Source organism: Diplotaxodon limnothrissa, linkage group LG18, assembly GCF_057381915.1.
Source record: "Diplotaxodon limnothrissa isolate DT_005_m linkage group LG18, D_limnothrissa_male_GT1.1, whole genome shotgun sequence".
Lineage (NCBI taxonomy): Eukaryota > Metazoa > Chordata > Actinopteri > Cichliformes > Cichlidae > Diplotaxodon > Diplotaxodon limnothrissa.
In genome coordinates, this window is record NC_140613.1 from 38,761,007 (window position 1) to 38,781,174 (window position 20,168).

The following is a 20,168-nucleotide window of genomic DNA, read 5'->3' on the forward strand; positions in this document are numbered from 1 at the left end:
GTAAATCCAAGCCCATTATGTATTCATGATTTGAATCCTGGGCTGTGCGAAATCCCAGAAATAAACCCTAGACAAAGCGAATCTGTGAACTAAGGTGTAGGTCTGTTAGGTTATGTTGTGGTGATCCTCGTGTTCGGGGATGGGTGTTCTACAGTGCAAAATTAAAACCAATGGAAGGTGGACAAGAAAAGGTCAAAGCCATCAGGTGCTCAGCCAGAGGGGGTGTTCGCCCAGGGCACCAAACAGGCTAGGACCACCATTGGCTACTTGGATTAGGGGAGTATTAGTTGGCCTCTCTCAGCCTTTAGGCCATTCGGGCTTATTTGAATGTTGTTTGCTTTACACAGCACAGGAACACACACTACGCATTACCACTGAACTGACAACATATTTGACTTTTGTTGGGCTTTTTTTGTTGTTGTTTTATTTTTATTTTTTTTTATAAATTAGCTTTTTGTGCAACTAATGTGTGATGTCCATCTTTTGTGGTGTCCTTGTCACGGTTCTGGGTCAGTTTGACCCAGTATTTTGAGTTGTCATGTTTTTGCAGGTTTAGTTTAGTTCCATGTGTCATTCTCTCTATGTCGAGTCTGCGTCTTAGTGTGATGGTTTCTTGTTCCTGTTTTATTGTGAAGGTCTGCGTCTCATGTGAGTGTGTTCAGTTTTACCTCTGTCTCGTCTTGTTGATTATTCCCAGCTGTGTCCACCACCTGTGTGTAATTCCCCTGTGTTTCTCTGTGTATCCACCATGTCTCACCCGTGTGTTCTCCCTGCTGTCCATCGTCATTCTTGTCCAGGTTTGTGCTCGGTAGTTTAGTTGTTTCCAGTCTAGTTTAGTTCGTGCTCTATTTGCTGTTTGTCTATATTTATTTTGTATTTAATAAACCACCCTCACCCCTTTACAAGTGCCTGCTTTTGGATCCTCCTTTATTTCCCACACGGCTCATCGCACTCGCCGTGACAGTCCTTGTGTGGTGTCCATCATTTTGGCTGATCAAAAATCTTCATAGTGTCACTACAGGCCAAGGTAATGCCGTCCATGGTAAGTATCTGGTTAGATGCCATGTTTTTAAGAATTTTAGGGTTAGTTTTGTCTGAATTCGAAGCAGAAAATTAGAGTTTGTCCAGGCCTTTATGCCTATAAGACATGTCGTATTTGTGTCATCTGACTTCATAAATAACCATAACCATTTGGAGTGGAGGGCCCACTCCTGAAGAAATTCTATGACTCTGTTGTGGCTTCTGCTATCTTTTATGGCGTGGTCTGCTGGGGCGGCAGCATCTCTGCTGGGGACAGGAAGAGACTGAACAGGGTGATCCGAAGGGCCAGCTCTGTTCTAGGATGCCCTCTGGACCCAGTGGAGGTGGTGAGTGACAGGAGAATGGCGGCTAAGCTGTCATCCCTGTTGGACAATGTCTCCCACCCCATGCAGCAGACTGTGACAGCACTGAGCAGCTCCTTCAGTGGGAGACTGCGGCACCCACGGTGTGGGACGGAGAGATTTCGCAGGTCTTTCCTCCCCACTGCTGTCAGACTCCATAATAAAGACTTTAACTGATCAAGCACACACATCCATACATATGCAATAATACTAAGTGCAATAATCCTTTCTGTCATCGTTGTATTTTTACTCAGTTGTATATAGTATTGTATTTGTATTCTATTTTTATCTTATTGTATATTTATTTTATTTTATTCTACTGTATATAGTATTTTATTTTATTCTATTCTGTACAGTTGTGTACTGTATTTTTTATTGCCTCATAACTTTTGCACTGTCCACTTCCTGCTGTGACAAAACAAATTTCCCACGTGTGGGACTAATAAAGGTTATCTTATCTTATAACTGGGTATCAGCTGCATTGCATTGGAAATGCATCCTGTGTCTTCTAATAATACTTCCTAATTGGAGTAGGATTATGTAAAAAGGTCCCAGCAGAAAGGCAGCTGCTTGAAATGAGAGGTTGCAAATCTTTAGTTATATCATGGAGCTAGATTAAAATTCCCCCAGGAAATCTGAACAGAACCTTTAAAATCCAAATGCAACTTAACTGAATTGTAAAAGAGTGGACAAGCTCAAAATGTAACAACCCTCAACTTCTGTCCCTTCCAGGACTCTGACTGAGTGACTACAATAGTTAATATAGCCTAAGAGCAAGTACTTGGCAACAGTGAGAAGGAAAAACTCCCTTTTAACAGGAAACAGCTTTGACAGCGGGAGAAAGAGAGAGCATACTTTCATTCTTGTAAAAAGATTATGCCATCTCAAGAGCAACAGAAGCATGAATTGTCAGAGAAACAAAGCACCTTCAGCACATCCAAACAGATGGAACAAGAGAAGGTTTCTAGGTCGAGCTGAACTCCTTTCTCTGCCATTTCTCCTCTCAGTGTCAGTGACTGTGTGAGTTTCTCTTCCTTATAACTGAAACTAGTCTGAGCTCTGATCTCAACATCATGTGTTTCTGCAGTGAATGGAGCCTGTCAAGTTTCATTCCAGGAGGAGGACTGGTTTGTGAGCGATACTGTGTTGAACCCTTTTGTAAATGTAGTTCTTACATCAACTTTTAAGCTTCTTAACCCTTTATTCTATATAAATAAACTTCACTTTAGAAATGTCAGAGTTCTCACTGAAGTAAACAAACAGTCCTTCAGGTTTAGTCAATGCAGGAGGATAATGATCCTAAACATACAGATAAGGCAGCCACTGACATGATACTTCTGTTGCATTTTAAGTTTATGTTCATTTCAATGGTTTCTGTCCTTAAAACAAACATCAAAGATGAGAGGGTGCAGCAGGCGTAGTAGTTGATATATGAGGCAGTAAATAAGTGAAAGGGTTTTCAAACACATTCAGCTCCACAAAAATGTGATAAATGTTTGACAATAATAATAAAAAGAAACTCTGACTCCTCCTTTTATTAAAAAAAAAAAAAAAAAAAAGCACCGGACCTTCCTTGCTAAGTGCTCGGAGCAAAACTCTCCTTCTCTCCCCTTACTAGGAGTTTCTGCTGTTGACCCACTAGATGGCAGGCTTTTGCCATGAGCAGGCCAGGAATAAACATATTTGTTGACACATCTATTCAGTTACTTACAGCAATAATGACTACGACCTATAACATACCTCAGAAACAATCCGAGGGACAGAATACTCAGTTACATTGCAATAGGTTTAGGCAGCTGGGGTATTCTCATGATGCACTGAGTGTTTCTTCTTCCAGTCAGCCTTTTTAGTCACTAGTGTTTATACATCTCTCGATATTTAATTGTTAGTTATGTATAATATCTGGCTCGCTTCCACAGTGTGTCGTGTCCCGATTTCCTCCCGTCACCTCCAACCAGTCGTGGCAATTGGTTAAATTGAATTGAATTGAGACCTCCAGCCTGCAGATGTGGCTGTTGAGACATTTTGGTGAAAATTTTAATCATGGATTCTTTCCAAAACATGGATATAAAACTGAGCAAACACCTGGATTTTCAAGAGAAGAGTGAGAGATGATTTCTTTGTGATGTAATTTTATTTGTAAATAACATTAATACTAGTGAATAAAATGACTTCACTAGCTGGGCCCATGTCCTCATTTTAAGTTTTTTAAGCAGTTTAGTAGGTAAAAGTGAATGCTTTGACATGAATTGAGCTGCGGTTTGGGGAAGGCCTCGAAGGGGACTGGCGATGGCTCCTGGGCCTGGCAGATCCCCATGTACTAAATAGAAGTGAAGAAGTTGAAGAATGGAAAAGGAGGGAGGGAGGGTTGGGCACGTAAACGAGAATGATCAGCTTGCAGAACTAGGGGAACCTATATAGATGACAGCCAGAAGGAGTGTGTTTGGAGGTGTGGTCTTGCTCCTGAAATTCCAATACATAATCTCCAACACAAATCTTTGAGTTTATTTAATTCCTGAAAAAAATGACAAAATACAAATGTAGTGTAGCATGATATGATTGATGTATGATATGATGTATGAATCACAGCATCAGAAGTGTAGGTCAAGTTGATACTTCACTGGGGAGAACTCCAAAAGATATCCAGTAACATTTACATCTGATATGGCCTTGTTTGTATTTGGTACCAATGTGTACAAAGATTAACTCATACACCTTTTGAGAGAACATGTCAACACCATAATCTCACAAATTCAACAAGGTAATGAAGCAGTGATTTATTTAGTCTTTAGACCGACTGCTTGAACTAATCAGTAAAATGAGTTACAGATGCAGACAGACCAAAGATCTAGCTTAAATTGTTTATTCAGATTAGCAGATCAGAAACATTTCCAAAAGTCAGACAGCTTACAAGCAGAGCCATGACCTTATAACATCCATCCCTCCATGTGACATTTCACACAAAAACACCACAACATACAAGAACTGACGCCACCTTTAAGTCAGGAAAGAAATCGTTCTCAGTGAAACAGGTGGAGCAGAAGTGAGTTTACTTCAAAGCCTGTGTTGTTATAATTTTGACTCCAGGCTCACTTCTAGGTCTCAGTATTTAGCTCTTGTCACCCAGACTTGCTTGTCAAACAGGTACTCTGCCATCTTGTTTGTGTGGGCATCCATGCGGGTGAGGTTAGTGATGTGGTCACCCAGCTTCTTGATGGACTTCACCTGCTCATCCAGGTAGTGGCTCTCCAGGAAGTCACACAGCTGGGAAAACGCACACAAATTATAGTTAACATTTGATGATTTGTCAAACATATACTGCATGAACTAGTTCAGTCTTTAACCCCAAACTCTTCCCTCCTACTCCCGCTTACATGAGGGTCATAATGCTGAGAAGCCAGCTTGTGCAGGTCCAGCAGAGCCTGGTTGACTTTCTTCTCCAGCTGCAGAGCACACTGCATGGCCTCCAGCCCACTGCCCCACTCGTCACGCTCTGGTTTCTGCCCAACAAACAATTCCGTTATAGACTGAACACTCTGAAGCTTTGTGTACACACTGATACAAGCTACCGTGTGTATCAGTCTGACTCTGTATAAGCCCTAATCAGTGTACTGACACTACAGGAGGAAATATAAGGCGAGGAATTACAAGCCCCTCATCAGTGGCACGCCAGTGGAGAGAGTGGACAGTTTCCGATACCTGGATGTCCACATCACTCAGAACCTGTCATGGTCCTGTCACATCAACACCCTGGTTAAGAAAGCCCGTCAGCTTCTCTTCTTCCTCAGAAGACTTAGAGACTTCCATCTGCCACTGAACGTGCTCAAGAACTTTTACTCCTGCACCATCGAGAGCGTCCTGACGGGAAACATCTGCACCTGGTTTGGGAACAGCACCAAGCAGGACAGACGAGATCTGCAAAGAGTGGTGCGCTTGGCCGAACGCATCATTCAATCAGAGCTCCCTGACCTGCTGTCCATCTACACCAAGCGGTGCAAGACCAAAGCTAGGAAGATTATGATGGACCTCTCCCATCCCAACAATGGACTCTTCTCACTGTTGAGGTCTGGGAAGCGCTTCCGCTCCCTTAAGGCCAAAACAGAGAGAATGAGGAGGAGCTTCTTCCCCCAGGCTATTCGGGCCCTGAACCAGGTGTAGGACTGGACTCTCCCACACACGTCACTATAAGACTGGACTCTCACACACATCACATCACCACACGCACTCTGGTTTTTCTTCATGCACACTTCCTATAATTTATAATCTTTCTGCTATTTGCACATTTCTAAGTTAAATCTGTAAATCTTGTAATAACCTGTAAATTGTAAATACTGTAAAACCACTGTCATTTAATGGTCGGGCATTGCACAGCTACAAGCATTTCACCTCATGTCATACTGTGTGTGTGTGTGTGTGTGTGTGTGTGTGTGTGTGTGTGTGTGTGTGTGTGTGTGTGTGTGTGACAAATAAAATTTGAATTTGATAACAATAGAGCTATTTTCCTGAAATCATAAAAGGTAGTAAAAGTCAGCAAAACAGCAATTGTTGAAGCTGCTTCCTGTTTGAGGGAACTGGCCATTCAACCACTTTGACTGAGTGTGCTTTTAAATGACCTTTTTCAACTATAAAGCCCAGGAATGACACTGAATCAACATGAAATTCACATTTCTCACCTTTTAAATTGAGATGTTTTTTTCTACGAGACATTTGAGAAGGACTTGACAGGTATAAGACAACTGGGAGAAGTTAAGAATATTGTTGAAATAAAGAAAATGTGGATGATGACGTCACAAAGGATGTCATTGACCAGGGCCTGAAAGACTTCTGGTGCGTTTGCTGAAAATGCTATTTTCAAATAACCGAAACAACCCATTTGGGTTTAAAAATTATACTGATTATTGGAAGGTGAAGGAGGACCAGTAAGCGAGGTGTGAGATAAAGAGCTAAACCTCCTCTCACTTTGGTTAGTAAGTAAGTAAAATTTTATTTATATAGCACATTTCTAGATAGAAATCACAAAGTGCTTTACAAGATATAACAGATTATAAAAAATAAAAAAAACAAAGTTAGCAAAAAGCAATTTTAAAAAGATGTGTTTTTAGCTATTTTTTAAAAGTAATCAATGAATCAGCGGATCGTAAGTCCTGAGGAAGGGAATTCCACAGTCTGGCGGCCACAGTAGCAAAAGCTCTATCGCCCCTAGTTTTCAGTCTCGTATACTGAATGACAAGTAGGCCCTGACTACTCGACCTCAGAGACCTACTAGGGGCATAGGGCTGTAAAAGTTCAAGTTAAGGGTAAACAGCCTATTGCTCGCAGCATCAGCTAAATCCTTTGTCATAAACACTTTGCAATGAAATTTGGGTTTGGTTTCAGCATGGCTTCGCTAACAGTGCTGCATAAATGTTGCGTTATCTTACCAGGCATGGTCTCTTTATAAATGCCCAACAGAGCCAACAAAAAGACTTTAATTATATGCTCTGTGGTCAGTTGTCAGTTTGTGGTGTTTGTTAAGCTTTTTGTATGTCAGTATGTCCAGATAAACTTTGTTTCTCATGGTTTACTTCATACAAACAGTCTCCTCTCAGATCTCAGAGGACTGATGTCTTATTATGGGTCCCTGCATTAGTGTGATGGAGTGTCTTCTGTGGCATGTTGAAATCAACTGATTTTCTTTTTCGTCAAAGAGAAAAACTTCTGACTGACTGGTGGCTGACCGTCTCTGTTCCTCACAGATTTGCCATTTGTGGATGTGGTCCACTGATCCACATCCACACATACAGAAGAGGAGGACATTCAATTAAAAACATTAAATACAGATCAAAAGCATAAATGTACTTTACATGAAACAAATGCTGGGTGAGCAGAAGTGGAATTTGTTGTAAGCTGAAGTCAGCGAGCAGCAACATCCTGAGAAAATCATGACTTAGCACTAATGTCCTTAGCTATAGTCAACACAGTCACACACTATGAGGCAGTCCTGTTTGAAATTTCCACCAAATCTACTTTTGTGCTTGTAGTGAAATGGTAAATGGCCTGTATTTGTATAGTGCTTTTCTAGTCCCTAAGGACCCCAAAGCGCTTTACATATCCAGTCATCCACCCATTGGTGATGGCAGCTACATTGTAGCCACAGCCACCCTGGGGCGAACTGACAGAGGCGAGGCTGCCGGACACTGGCGCCACCGGGCCCTCTGACCACCACCAGTAGGCAACGGGTGAAGTGTCTTGCCCAAGGACACAACGACCGAGACTGTCCAAGCCGGGGCTCGAACCGGCAACCTTTCGATTACAAGGCGAACTCCTAACTCTTGAGCTACGATCGCCCCGATCGTAGTGCTGTGTTTCCTCAGTGGATGCAGATGGTCAAAGTCTGTGTTTTCAAATATGTAGAGTGTCATTTCTCTACATAACACAGAAATAAGAATTTACAAATCAAACAATTATTCAGAAACAAAATGTGCAAAACCCAAAATAAACAAATCTTCAGTTTAGAGCAAAGGAATCATCTATTAATGTTGTGGAGTTATTAAACACACACAAACTGCTCTAAGATGAATAAGTCGGCAAACAGCAATAACGGCAAAACATGTAATGGACGTGCTGGTCCACTAGACAACATCATGTTAATGTAATGCTTTGGGTCTGTTATGCAAAGTAAAGAGACTGAAATAAGGTGTCCATGAGTATCAGTTTTCAACATTCGGTATTAAGAGACAAAGACTGTACGGGTTGGGCCAGTCGTCAAGTCCTGGAGCAAAGTGAGCCTGCAAATCAATAAGATGCAAATCAGTTTATACCTTTCATATAATGTTTTCATTTGTTTATTCTGAGTTTTATTGTTCAGTTAGTTTCCACAGTTCATATATCATGTGTAATTTTTCATTAGTTTCAGTGTTTGTTTGTATTTTATTCTAGCGCAAACAAGATGTAAACACAGAGTGGACCCGAAGCATCAGAATCGCTAAGCTCCGACAGCATGTCCGTGTTCAGGCCGTGGGGTGAGAAAGCCGAGAAAGACTAAGCTGATTCTGATGCGTCGGGTCCGCTCTGTGTTTACGTCTTTGTGTGGAATCCGTTAATGAATTGATATCGCTTTATTCAAGCTACTCACCTCTCTCTCTTCCACCTGCACTTTCAACTGGACCACGGCCAATCAGAGAGGTCCCGCCCCTGACTATCTCTGATTGGTTTAGTCCACGATAGGGGCATAATGTGTGTCTGTTGTTGACCACACGGAGAGTTGCAGAGATTGTTTTTTTTTTGGTTTTTTTTGTTACCCGAAAAAATATTTTTTTTTTTAGGCGCACCACTGAAAAATTTGGTCGCACTCTAGAGCCCTGGCGTAAAGCACAAGGCTCGCGTGCGGAGTGAAGCGGAAAAAAAGTGCAAGAGAGAGAGGTAGGTTTGCGTCGTTCACGTCAAAGACCTGGCTCTAAGAGCCATTTCGTTCGCGACCGACCCATCACTACTGGCTGTGACGCAATCGGCCTTCAAATGCGGCCTCCGGAGGATGCAGCCGACGTTTTGGGACACAGCTTATGTGATAGACTGGCACCCTAACCAGGGTGTACCCTATAACTTCTGCGTTATGCCCCAGCCCTCCTGCAACCTGTAAATCCATTGAATTTTGTATGTTAACCAAAATCTAGACTTTGCTGAATATTATGTAATATGAAGACAACATGCAGTGTTTAAGTGACCAAGTAGAATTGGGTAAAAGTTACTGAATTAGTGTTGGAATAAAATGACAAAATTGTGAATGATTGAAATATTCCAAGAGCTTAACTTGCTTCATCTAAACATGTTTCAATCACGTTTTATAAACCCAAAATGCACAGGTTTATGAATATGAATAAGTTGTTTCGATATAACACAGTTGTTTACGTTTCACCCAAAGCAAAAAAATTGTGTGCAACCAATGTACAGTACTGAATTAAGTAAATCCAACACGTTCTCTTTTTCAGTGCACCCTGTACACCTGATGGCCAGTCCAGCTGTGGTCAAATTGTATTAAAAAAATAACTTCTCCTTATACTGTAGGGTCTTTCCCTTTGTCAGTACATGGAAGAAAAAGAAATTAATGAGAAGCAAAACATTTTTCTTAATAAAAAAAAAAAAAAAAGATTGTATATTTGCATGAAGACCGTTCCAGCCAATGGGGGTTTGTTGATAAAATTATTCTCTGTGATTGGTGGCTCCATGGCCACCAGCACAGTGAGAAGAGGTTTAAAAAGGTCCCAGCACAGCATTCACTGCAAGCTGAATGACAGCAATGGCTCATCTGTTCCTCCTTCTCCTTCTGTGGGTTGGTGAGTCAACTATTGCACTTATTCCATATGTGTGTGTTTGCGTGTGCTCTTTTTAAACTATTCTTCAGGTAATCACATATCTGTGTAACCAAGCCAAGTTAAACAATCCTTTATTAAGTTTTGCTGTCATGGTTCCAGGCTTCTGAGCCTTTGTTTATTATTAGAATTTTTAGTTTGGGGGATTATTTACAGCTGTTCTGGTAAATTATTTTCATGCCATTAGTTTTTGAGCTTCTTGTTCATTTCCCTTAGTGATGTGTCGGTCATGAACGAAATGGCTCTTAGAGCCGGTGTCAGGTTTATATTAATGATTGTCATTTATGCTTAGAAATATTTACTCATATGCTTAGTTTTATAATCGCATAATGATAGAGGTTTGATCCTTAGCAGTCTGTAAAGACTGTGTGCCTTCCAGAGTGTACTGGCATGCACACACAGATCCTGGGGTCATGAGAGAGGTCGTACCTTATTTTATTGTTTTATGGTTTGATAAACACATCTGTCTGTTTTAGTATAAGTGCCTTTTGTTTAGATCAACTGCTGGACTTCCAGGCCAGCAGGTTTAGGGAAGTCGTTTATGGGGTCACATCTTGAAACACACACACACACACACACACACACACACACACACACACACACACACACACACACACACACACACACACACACGGTACTCTTTGGTTACATGTATATCTATGTAAGACGTCATATGTTAATGAACCTATGCATATTCATGTAAACTCAATAAAGACCAGTATTATGAGGGAGCAGACGAGAGCAACTCGGGTCAAGCGAAGGAACGGCGCTGTCACTGTTTTCTCCCTCGTGCACGAGTAACACAAAGAGCTCTGGTGACTTGTGTCTTGCTTTTGCTGTTGTAATAGAATGGTCTGAGGGGCTGTGCTAGACAGACCCATCAGCTGGCTCTTTGAAGTGCACAACGCGAGCCGACTCCTTATTGGGAGCGGTGCTTTTTTTTTTTTTTTTTTTTTTTCTTTTACTCACTCACACACACACACTTTTTTTCCCCCGCTTCACTCTGCATTGCAGTGTTTTGTGTTGTTTCACTTTAAATTTGTTTAAAAGGAGAAAGCTGAAAATTTAAATAGTTAAAAGTTGAAATGTAAATAGTTGGTTTTTGTATTTTAGTTTATTTATTACATTTTATGTGAAGTGAATAAATAACTGCGAAGCACATACAAATTCCAAAGTTCTCTCTCTCTCTCTCTCTCTCTCTCTCTCTCTCTCTCTCTAATAATCTGACAATACTATAATATTGGCCATATTATATTTAAAGTCAACTCACTGTGGCAATGTAGTCTCATGAACAACATTAACTAATTGTTATTTACTAACTAATCTTATATGACTGTTCAGCACAGAAATGAAGCCCAACAGTCATGTTTTACAGTCCCGTGGTCTCAGCCTCAGATACTCAACTAAAGTGATGTCATGACAAAAATGAATGACCAACAAAACATTTTTCTCCTTCATTTCTGTCAAACAAAGCTGTATGTAATGTGTCTCGCGGTTAGTATCATGGTTGCTAGGCAACCTGAACAGCGCGACGAAGCGTATACCGTCCCATATCACAAGCCTCTCACTTCCGCACTTCTCGTACTTATAGTACGCACCGTACGTAGTACGTGTAGTGCGCGTACTTCAAGCGTGCAGTCTCTTAATTGGGACACAGCCTATGTATGTAAAAACACAGAATCTGACCATCTAAAGCCACTGAGGAAACACATAAGTATAGTTGGTAGCAGGGGCGATTTTAGCCCATTTTTGGGGGTGCCAAAATGAATCAAAGCACCCCCAAAGATTTCTTACTTTTTTTGATAATATTTGCTGTTTGTGTGACACACTACTAAAAATATAAAAAGCATACAGTACTTGGTTGAGACGTAACATTTTAACAACAAAAGTATAGATACCACCCCCCCCCCCCCTCTCCCAAAATGGTTTGTTCCAGCTCGCCTCTCCCCTGCTCTGGCTCTAGTGCCGTTGCTGCCAGAGCAATGGTGGCTGAGACACAGCGGAGCGGAGGTGTGAGTGCCTAGCTTAAAACAGGACATGTTAACTGCATTTAACCTTCAGTTACTCTTTATATAGTTAGGTAGGAGTCAGACCATGTTTCTTTTTAGCTGAAAAACATTACACCCAGGTAACCTGCAGTGTTGAAAACGTGTTTTGCGACAATGTTAGCTACCCTACAATCCGTCCCACTCTGTAGTAAAATCAGCGACATTTGACTGTCCTATTGCTCCCACTGAAATGTATACAGCCTATTTAAAATCTAAAACTTAACATTGGCCATAGCCTACTGTTGTTGCCACTGTCCTGTTTGAAATGGAATGAGTGAAGCTGGTTATTTTGTAGTGATGTGCGGATCGATCATTTATGTTCTAGAATCGATTCTCACATTAAAATATCAATATTTTAGTAATTTAGAGTAAATTTGTAGTTTATCATTAACAGGAACACAGTGGAAAGAAACTATAACATTCGGATTGTCTACATTCAAAGGAACTACTTCCTCTTCCGCCTTTCATAGTCATGTGCTAAATACGGCTGTAAAAATGTCTCGCAGCCCCTTGGCGTGCGCAGTGTTGCCAACTTAGCGACTTTGTCGCTATATTTAGCGAGTTTTCAGACCCCTTAGCGACTTTTTTTTCTAAAAAGTGACTAGCGACAAATCTGGCGACCTTTTTCTGGTGTTATTGGAGACTTATTTATGACGACTTTTTGACGTGAAAGGGCGTGTTGCTCTTACTCTCAACAAGCAGCGGTGCGGCTGTGGGCACCTCACCCGTGCTAAAGCGCTCACGGGCGGAGGATAGTCCTCCCCCAGCTGCAGGAGATGTTCACACCTATGCGTCCAAACTGCAAATGAACCGCGCATGAGCAAAGCTGCTGCTCCCGCACTAACTGTAACGCAGTCAGTTCTTCTTTTACTGTTATGCTGTTTGCTGTTTTGTGTTTTACTTTTACTGTTTACTGTTTTACTCGTTTTCACTTCTCCATTACTTACAGGCCCGGTTCTAGGAACACTAACGGTGTGTTCACACCGAACGCGATGGACGCGAATAGAGCGTCAGGTTTACATGTAAAGTCAATGGAAAGGCGCGATGACGCGCGATTGCGGGTCCCGCGAAAATTCGGAAGCAGATTTGCGTCGCGAAAACGCCAAAACGCGTGAAACGCGCGGCAGTGTAGCGCGTCTGGCGCGTTTGACTTGCGAATAAAACCACGCGCGTGAGTTTTTGTGTTGCATTTTGTGCATACGCGCGTTTCGCGTCTACCGCTCGAGTTGGAAAAATCTGAACTCCAGCGTCAAATCGCGCCGTGACAACCAATCAGGAGCCTGGTGACGTGGCTGTTACCTAGGTCAAAGGGGCAGATCCAGCCAAAGCCTTTCATACTTCAATGGAGGGGAAGGCTAATCAATGCGGTAGCAAACAACCCGGAGCCATACAACACCAGCTGCTTTCAGTACCGAGACAGGAATAAAAAGGACCGAGCTTGGAGGAAGATATGTGAAGAGATCGGGCAACCTGGTAAGTTCATTCATTTCTCTTTTGAAAGTTTTCACTGACCCGGGGAAGCCGCACAAAAGCTAGCAAGCCACCGCTATTTTCCCACTGACGTACAAATACCGTTCTGCTTTTATGCATGTTGTCATTTAGGAATATATTTTATTGTTTATTAATAAACAGCACACAGTGGTCCCGCTGTTCATCCGTCACTGCTTTGCTTTTTCGCTGATTTTTTTATTGCACAGTACAGCATTGCATTCTGCAGCCTGATTGACAAATCTGCTCCGTGCCGTGTCTCCTGCGCTTGCCAAATTTATCACGTTTGGTTTTGATAACCATCGCGTCCAATAGAAAAAACAGCACAAAAACACCCATAACTACGACCCTCATTCGGAAATAGACACCTGCACCGTGAGGGGAAAAAGGCGCACGAAAGTGGCGGGCAGATGAAGACAAACCGCGGCATAATAATACTTTTACGTTTTGCAATCTACAAAGGTTTGCACTTTGAGAATCAATTGTGAGAACTGTGACCAGGGGCTAGTTATTCTGAGAACCCCTGCAATAAATGAGGGACCACTGTCTACTCTACGATTATTATATCCAACCTGTTAACATTTAATACTGTATTGATAGAACCAACTGATTCTGCAGCAGAGCATCCCCAGTCCCTGAGCTCCTGCTGCTGCACCCACAGATATGTACAGCAAGCACTGATACTTTTTTAGTCGGTGGGATTCCCTTGTGATCACCTTTACTAAATATCTACAACCAATCTGATTATATCCTGTTATTGTTTGTTTTGTTTTTTTCAATGTTGAAACTAAAATCTAGTAGCAGCCTTCTCATTTCTTTGTGTTTTGTGCTGTTTTACAGGCCCACAGAGGAGGACGGCTCCGAGGCAGATGAGGGACGGGTCCCAGGACGGTCCATCGGCGGTGGAGCTGGCCATCGTGGAGTCCCTGAAGAGGCCACACCAGTCTCCAATGGAGCATTTCCTCCTCAGCCTTGTTCCTGCTCTGGACAGCAGCTGGTCCTTTTTATTCCTGTCTCTCTGTAAATTCTTATATTTTATATATTTATGTTTAATGTTTTTCTGTTTGAGACTTTTAATATTATTTCAAACAAATGTTTATAATGACTAATGTCTCAGTTCTACTACACAGCAAATGTTGGCACACGACTTGACACATGTAGAATTTATTTCATATTATACTAATGACAAAATATACTAATACAGTGGGATGCAGAAGTTTGGGCAACCTTGTTAATAGACATTATTTTCCTGTATAAATTGTTGGTTGTTACAATAAAAAATGTCAGTTAAATATCATACAGGAGACACACACAGTGATATTTGAGAAGTGAAAAGAAGTTTACTGGATTTACAGAAAGTGTGCAATAATTGTTTAAACAAAATCAAGCAGGTGCATCAATTTGGGCACCACAAAAAAGAAATGAAATAAATATTTAGTGTATATCAATGTGTGTGTCTCCTATATGATATATGGGGTGCCTTTGTCTGGACGTGCTTCCCATCCAGAGCTGCACAGCACAGAGGAAAGTTCCAGCGCTCCTGGAATCCCTCTGTGATGGAGCGCCAGTCTCCAGGTGAAGGCACAGCCATGAAGTCGTCCACTAGACAGTCCCAGATGGATGTCGCTGCCTGGGGGGTGATCTGGCTCACCGTGGACACACCGACTATGAAACTGAACGCTTGGTCGTGAAGGAGTCCCCGGTGACAAGGAACCTGGACAAAATTGTTCAAAATCAGTATTATGTGTACTGCAGTTACAAAATACATTATTCAAATTCCAAAATACTTTTGTGATGTCAGATTTAAATCACAAAACATGAATCTTACATAAAACCTTTTGTAATTATAAGGATAATTAGAAAATGTATATTAGATAATATCTAAAACAGTTGTGTTTTGTTTTAACTTTAACATATCATAATTTGATTGGTAGCAACTTTCACAACTACAGTGAGCCAATCACTCATAATTCCTAAACATGTCAATCAGGTAGGAATGAAGTAAGACATTAATAGAAATGTTGACATGTATGTTGACATGTAGCCCTTTCCTTGCTTAAATCATTAATATTTTTGAAAAATTAATCTGTGATAAGACAGCTTATCAAGATAGAACCATGTAACTAGAGATGAACCAAACTGTTCACAGTTTTATCTAACTCTGTTTTAATAAAGGCTGTGACCCCTGCTATAGAGTCTGACAGCTGCAGGGATTATATACAAATATTCAACTATCCCAGAATTAAACCAGGTCTAAATAAAAAGGAGTGAGTATCACTACAAAGGTTAACTCAGTGGTCCTAATGCTACAGTTTGATATCAGCAAACACCGAGCGCATACATTGATGTGACACCACAGCCATGCTATCATGCAAACACTGAGAACAGCATAAATCGAATTAAATCGGGACTTGATGAGACCTTCTGAGTATCACTAGAAATATTATAAAGAGTCGTCTCTGTACCACAGTTTGCTTTCAGTAAACACCGACAGCATTCACTGTTAGCATAGCACATCCATGTTAGCAGTGTATAACTGGATGGATTAGCATATTAGCACAGATATCAATAAAGGACTACCATATTAAATAGTTTTACTAACCTCAGGCAGACGGACAGGCGCTCTGCAGGTGGGATTGAGCGCCTGTAGTTGGTGTCTAGGGTCCAGTTTTTACCCAGGTGCTTAAAGCCCTTCTTTACCCTCATGTAACACCAACAGTAATTTCCAACCACTATTTCCTGTTCCTGTCAGTCAAACAAACAGACGACAAACATCTTCTATAAACAGGAATAATGTCATTTTATCGGATTAGAAAACATCTAATCTAGCGTTGATATTACACTGCTGTTTAGTGTCTGGCTGATCTCAGTGTCACCAAAATATCTGCCCTACATGTCAAACAATGAGAGAACTTGAAACAGTAACATCACCTAGCAGCTTATTTTAATTAGTGCTAACGTTTTGTTTGCTGGCTAACATTGCTATTATTATAGTCACAGTTAATTGACTTTGAATAGCTTTATTTCAAAAGTAATTTTACAATTTCACAGCCATTTAGCTGTGTTAACTGTACATGCTGTAGGTCATAAGGCGTGCATGGATCATTTTTATAATCAGCCTCTTATCTTTTGTCCACCACAGGCTTTGCCATGATAAATTGGTCAGTTGACAACCAGGAGCCGTACACCTTAACCTCAGAGGCCAGGACATCCAGGGGCAGTGTGAACACGCACTTGCTTAAATGGGACGCAAGACGGACTATAGAGGGCCACCCCCTTGCCAGACAACCAAGTGCTGTCCCTGTCCACGGCCAGTGTGAGAAGGACTCTCACTAAAGTCAACCCACACAAAGCTGCTGGACCAGACAATATACCTGGACGCGTGCTCGGAGCCCGTGCTGACCAGCTGACTGATGTCCTAGCGGGCATCTTTAACATCTCCCTGAGTCAAGCTGTTGTGCCACAGTGCTTTAAAACCACCACCATCATACCTGTCCCCAGACCTTCCCAAAGCCTAATTCCACAATGATTGCCTGAGCCTATTCTTGTTAAATGATGAAAAACTCAAAGGCACGTTTGGGCAGTGGATCTGTGTGAAATCAGCAGCTTGCAAAACGAAATCAAAATGTGTGCTATTGATTCTAAAAATAGAAATCACAATAAAGTTCAACATTTACTAAAACCGCCATTCAGTCATCTGAGAGTCTTTACTCATGAAATTATAACGGTTAGATGAATGTATATGCAGTGATTTACTGATCAATGATAAAAGGGGAGATTTATGCAATAACGAAGACTGTCATGAAAAGTATTTGGCATCTGATCTCCTGTAACCTGCGGAGCTAAGCTGTTTTACCAGCTCTGCTCTCTGATTTTTCTTTTATGAAAAAACACAAGTTGTCAAAGTTATTTGTTTGCAAATGTATTTCAGAAATATCGACATACTTTTTTTAATCAGCAGAAACTTTATGTCAGTAGTGCAAAAACCTGCACTGATCTGACCTCATTTCTTCCTCATCCTGATTCCTGACCTGGGAAGGGAGAGAAATATTTGTTTTTGTTTGTCTTCTTGTTTTATTTAATTCTTTGTGGGATTTGGATCCAACACGTAAAGTATGCATATTATGCACACACACAAACACACATGCAGCTATTACCCATTTCTTGTATTCTTGAATAAAGACATTGATTTGACACATTTAATTAGCGGCCAATTGTTTTTATTGTTCAATTATTAAGAAAAAAGAAAAGGTGGGGGTGGGTGGGATGGAAAGTAAAGGGAGAGAGGAGAGAAAACCCCAACAATCCCCTCTGAGCAAGCACTAGGCGACAGTGGATAGGAAAAACTCCCTTTAAAGGAAGAAACCTATGACAGAACCAGGCTCTAGAGGGGGCAGTCAACTGTCGGGACTGGTTGGGGGGTGATTGTGAAAAGAGGGGAGGGAGATGGGAGAGGTGTTAGTAGTTAAGGGGAGGGGGGGGGGGGGGGGGGAATTAAGCTGGAGCAGAGGTGGGGGAAGAAGAGGTGACATTGGCAGTAGTGAAAGAAGGAGTGTTCTTCCTCCAGAAGAAGCAGAAGCGTTTTTTCTTTTTCTTCAGCTGCTCTTCCACGAGCACCTTTTTCTCGAGGATGAGGATTTTCAGCTCCTCGATTGTTTCGGTGTTTTGCTTCTGCAGCTTGTTGCATTTTTTCTCCACTTCTTCTATTACGGCTTGTTTTTCTTCCAACCTTTCTTTCAGCACTTTAGATGTTGCCTCCTGTTTCTCAAACTCCTGGAGAAGAAGTTTTTCTTCTCTCTGCTTACTGACCAGCTGTTCTCTCTCTTGAAGCAGGTCTTGATATTTGTGCAGTGTCTCTTCGAACTTTACCTGCAGCATCCTGTCGTTTCCCTCCATGAGCTGGAGTTGGCACTCCATGTCTCCCTGCTTTCTGTCCAGCTGCTCTTTCTCTTGAAGGATTTCTTTATTCTGTCGCAGAGCTTCATCAAGCTTTCCTTGCAAGCTTTCATTTTGTTGCTTGATGCTCTGAAGATTGGAATCCATTTCTTTTTGTTTGATTTCTTGTTCCCTTTTCTCTTGGAGAAGCTTCTCATTTGCTTGCTCTGTGCGATCAAGCCTTTTTTTGTCTACACTGTACATTAGCTCCATGTCTCGGAGCTTGGAGTGCAGCCCTCTCTTCTTCGTGCTGTCTTGCATCTTCTCTTGGAGGAGTTTTCTATTTTGTCGCAGAGCTTGATCAAGCTTTCCTTGCAAGCTTTCAATGTGTTGCTTGATGCTCTGAAGCTTGGAATGCATTTCTTTCTCTTTTAACTCCTTTTGCCTTTTCTCTTTGAGAAGCTTTTCATTTTCTTGCAGTGTGCGATCAAGCCTTTTTTTGTCTACACTGTACATTAGCTCCATTTCTTGGAGATTGCTGTGCAGCCCTCTCTTCTTCATGCCATCTTGTTTCTTCTCTTGGACAAGTTTTTTATTTTGTTGCAGGGCTTCATCAAGCTTTCCTTGGAGCTCCTGGTTCTTTTTGTCCATGTCATGGAGATCTTGTTGTTTCTCCTCAATAATAGCTTCCTTTTCTTGAAGCTGGTATGACAACTTTTTTAGTTCAGCGCTCTTTCGCTCATTTTCCTCCATCAAGAACTTAATCTTCTCTGTGTTTCTGAGCGCTTCATCCTCCATTTCTTCCAAACGCTTTTCCTCTAGTTCCACTTGGTCACACCAAGGAAGAGAGGAAAGGGAAGAGTCTAGTGGCTCATCCCAGGGAAGAGCGTATGGGTCAACTTCTTGTCCCTTTGGATTTGTTTGAGACATGTTGGGTCTGGATACAGTTACAACTGCAAAGGATCCAAATATTTCAAAAGGCTTTTCTGGCGAACGGTTCAATGCTGCACACATCAAGGCTGCGAGAAACGGACTAAAAGTCGTTGCTCTTCACCCCTATTTATAGGTTTTAAGGGTCAACGGATCAAAGGAAAGAATGGTGGTAAGATTCTACGTGTGTGACGTCATAATTCTGTAAGGCAATGAGGTTGTCACGTGATATTTTTGGAGGAGGGCATTTTTCAACTTGGACAAATTATCAATAAAGTTTCAATCTCTGTTATTTTCCCCAAAAAACGTGTTGTCGCAATAATGTTTTCTACTGTAATATGTGCCAACAGATGGCGCAGTTTAAAGTTGGCTGTTACTCTGCCCAGTCTGCTACCATAGAAGAAGAATGTAGACCAATAGTACTTTGACGATGTCCGCTGATCGTTTCCGTGTAAATCTTAGCATTGCTTTAGCCGTCAAGCTAAAGGTTTAGCTTCATACTGCCATATTTTCAGAGTAACAAAATATTTAAACGGTCTCAGATCATGGTGAGTATTTGAAAAAATGTTTATTTAATGTGAAGCCTGTGATGTGGAAAGGTTAGCAAGCGTAATTTTGCCTATTGTGTTATACACGGGTGCTTACATCCGAGTAGTGTTGATCTTTTCTAAGGTCCATGGGTTTATCCAACGAGCAGCTAAGTCACCGTTATATCTGTAATTTTGTGTGCAACGTCTTAATGCAAAAAAAAAAAAAAAAAAATCAAATCCCAAATCAACGCAACGAAGCAAAGACTAAACAAAAAAAAAACCCACAATGCGTTTTTAAGCTCTCTCTGCGTTCACTGTCTCTGCAAGTGTCAAACTTCCTCGCTTTAGCTGATGCTAACCAACATTAGCGCTTACGGTTCGTATATAAACACAACTGTCAGCCCTTCACTTTTGGTGCCGACAACATTTTGAGCATTTTCTACAGTTTGTGAAATGGTCGCCATTGGCATTACATTCAATTTCAATTTCAATTCAATTCAATTCAATCTTTATTGGCAGACTACATGTCCATAAAAACAAGACAAGAAACACACACACACAACTCCC

At 41.4% G+C, this 20,168-nt stretch overlaps 2 protein-coding genes across 2 annotated transcripts; both read right to left on the bottom strand.

The window, feature by feature from the left end:
• Positions 1–4,484: 4,484 nt before the first annotated feature.
• Positions 4,485–12,596, bottom strand: LOC146614149 (ferritin, middle subunit-like). The gene is made up of 3 exons (XM_085378212.1): positions 12,468–12,596; positions 4,757–4,882; positions 4,485–4,646 (listed from the first exon to the last, which is right to left on the bottom strand). Exons 1-3 carry the CDS (start codon positions 12,594–12,596, stop codon positions 4,485–4,487), a joined length of 417 nt encoding a protein of 138 aa, XP_085234338.1.
• A 5,164-nt stretch (positions 12,597–17,760) lies between these two features.
• On the bottom strand, positions 17,761–19,155 carry LOC146614150 (uncharacterized). The gene has a single exon (XM_085378900.1). The coding sequence runs from the start codon at positions 19,153–19,155 to the stop codon at positions 17,761–17,763; it is 1,395 nt and encodes a 464-aa protein (XP_085235026.1).
• Positions 19,156–20,168: the final 1,013 nt, after the last annotated feature.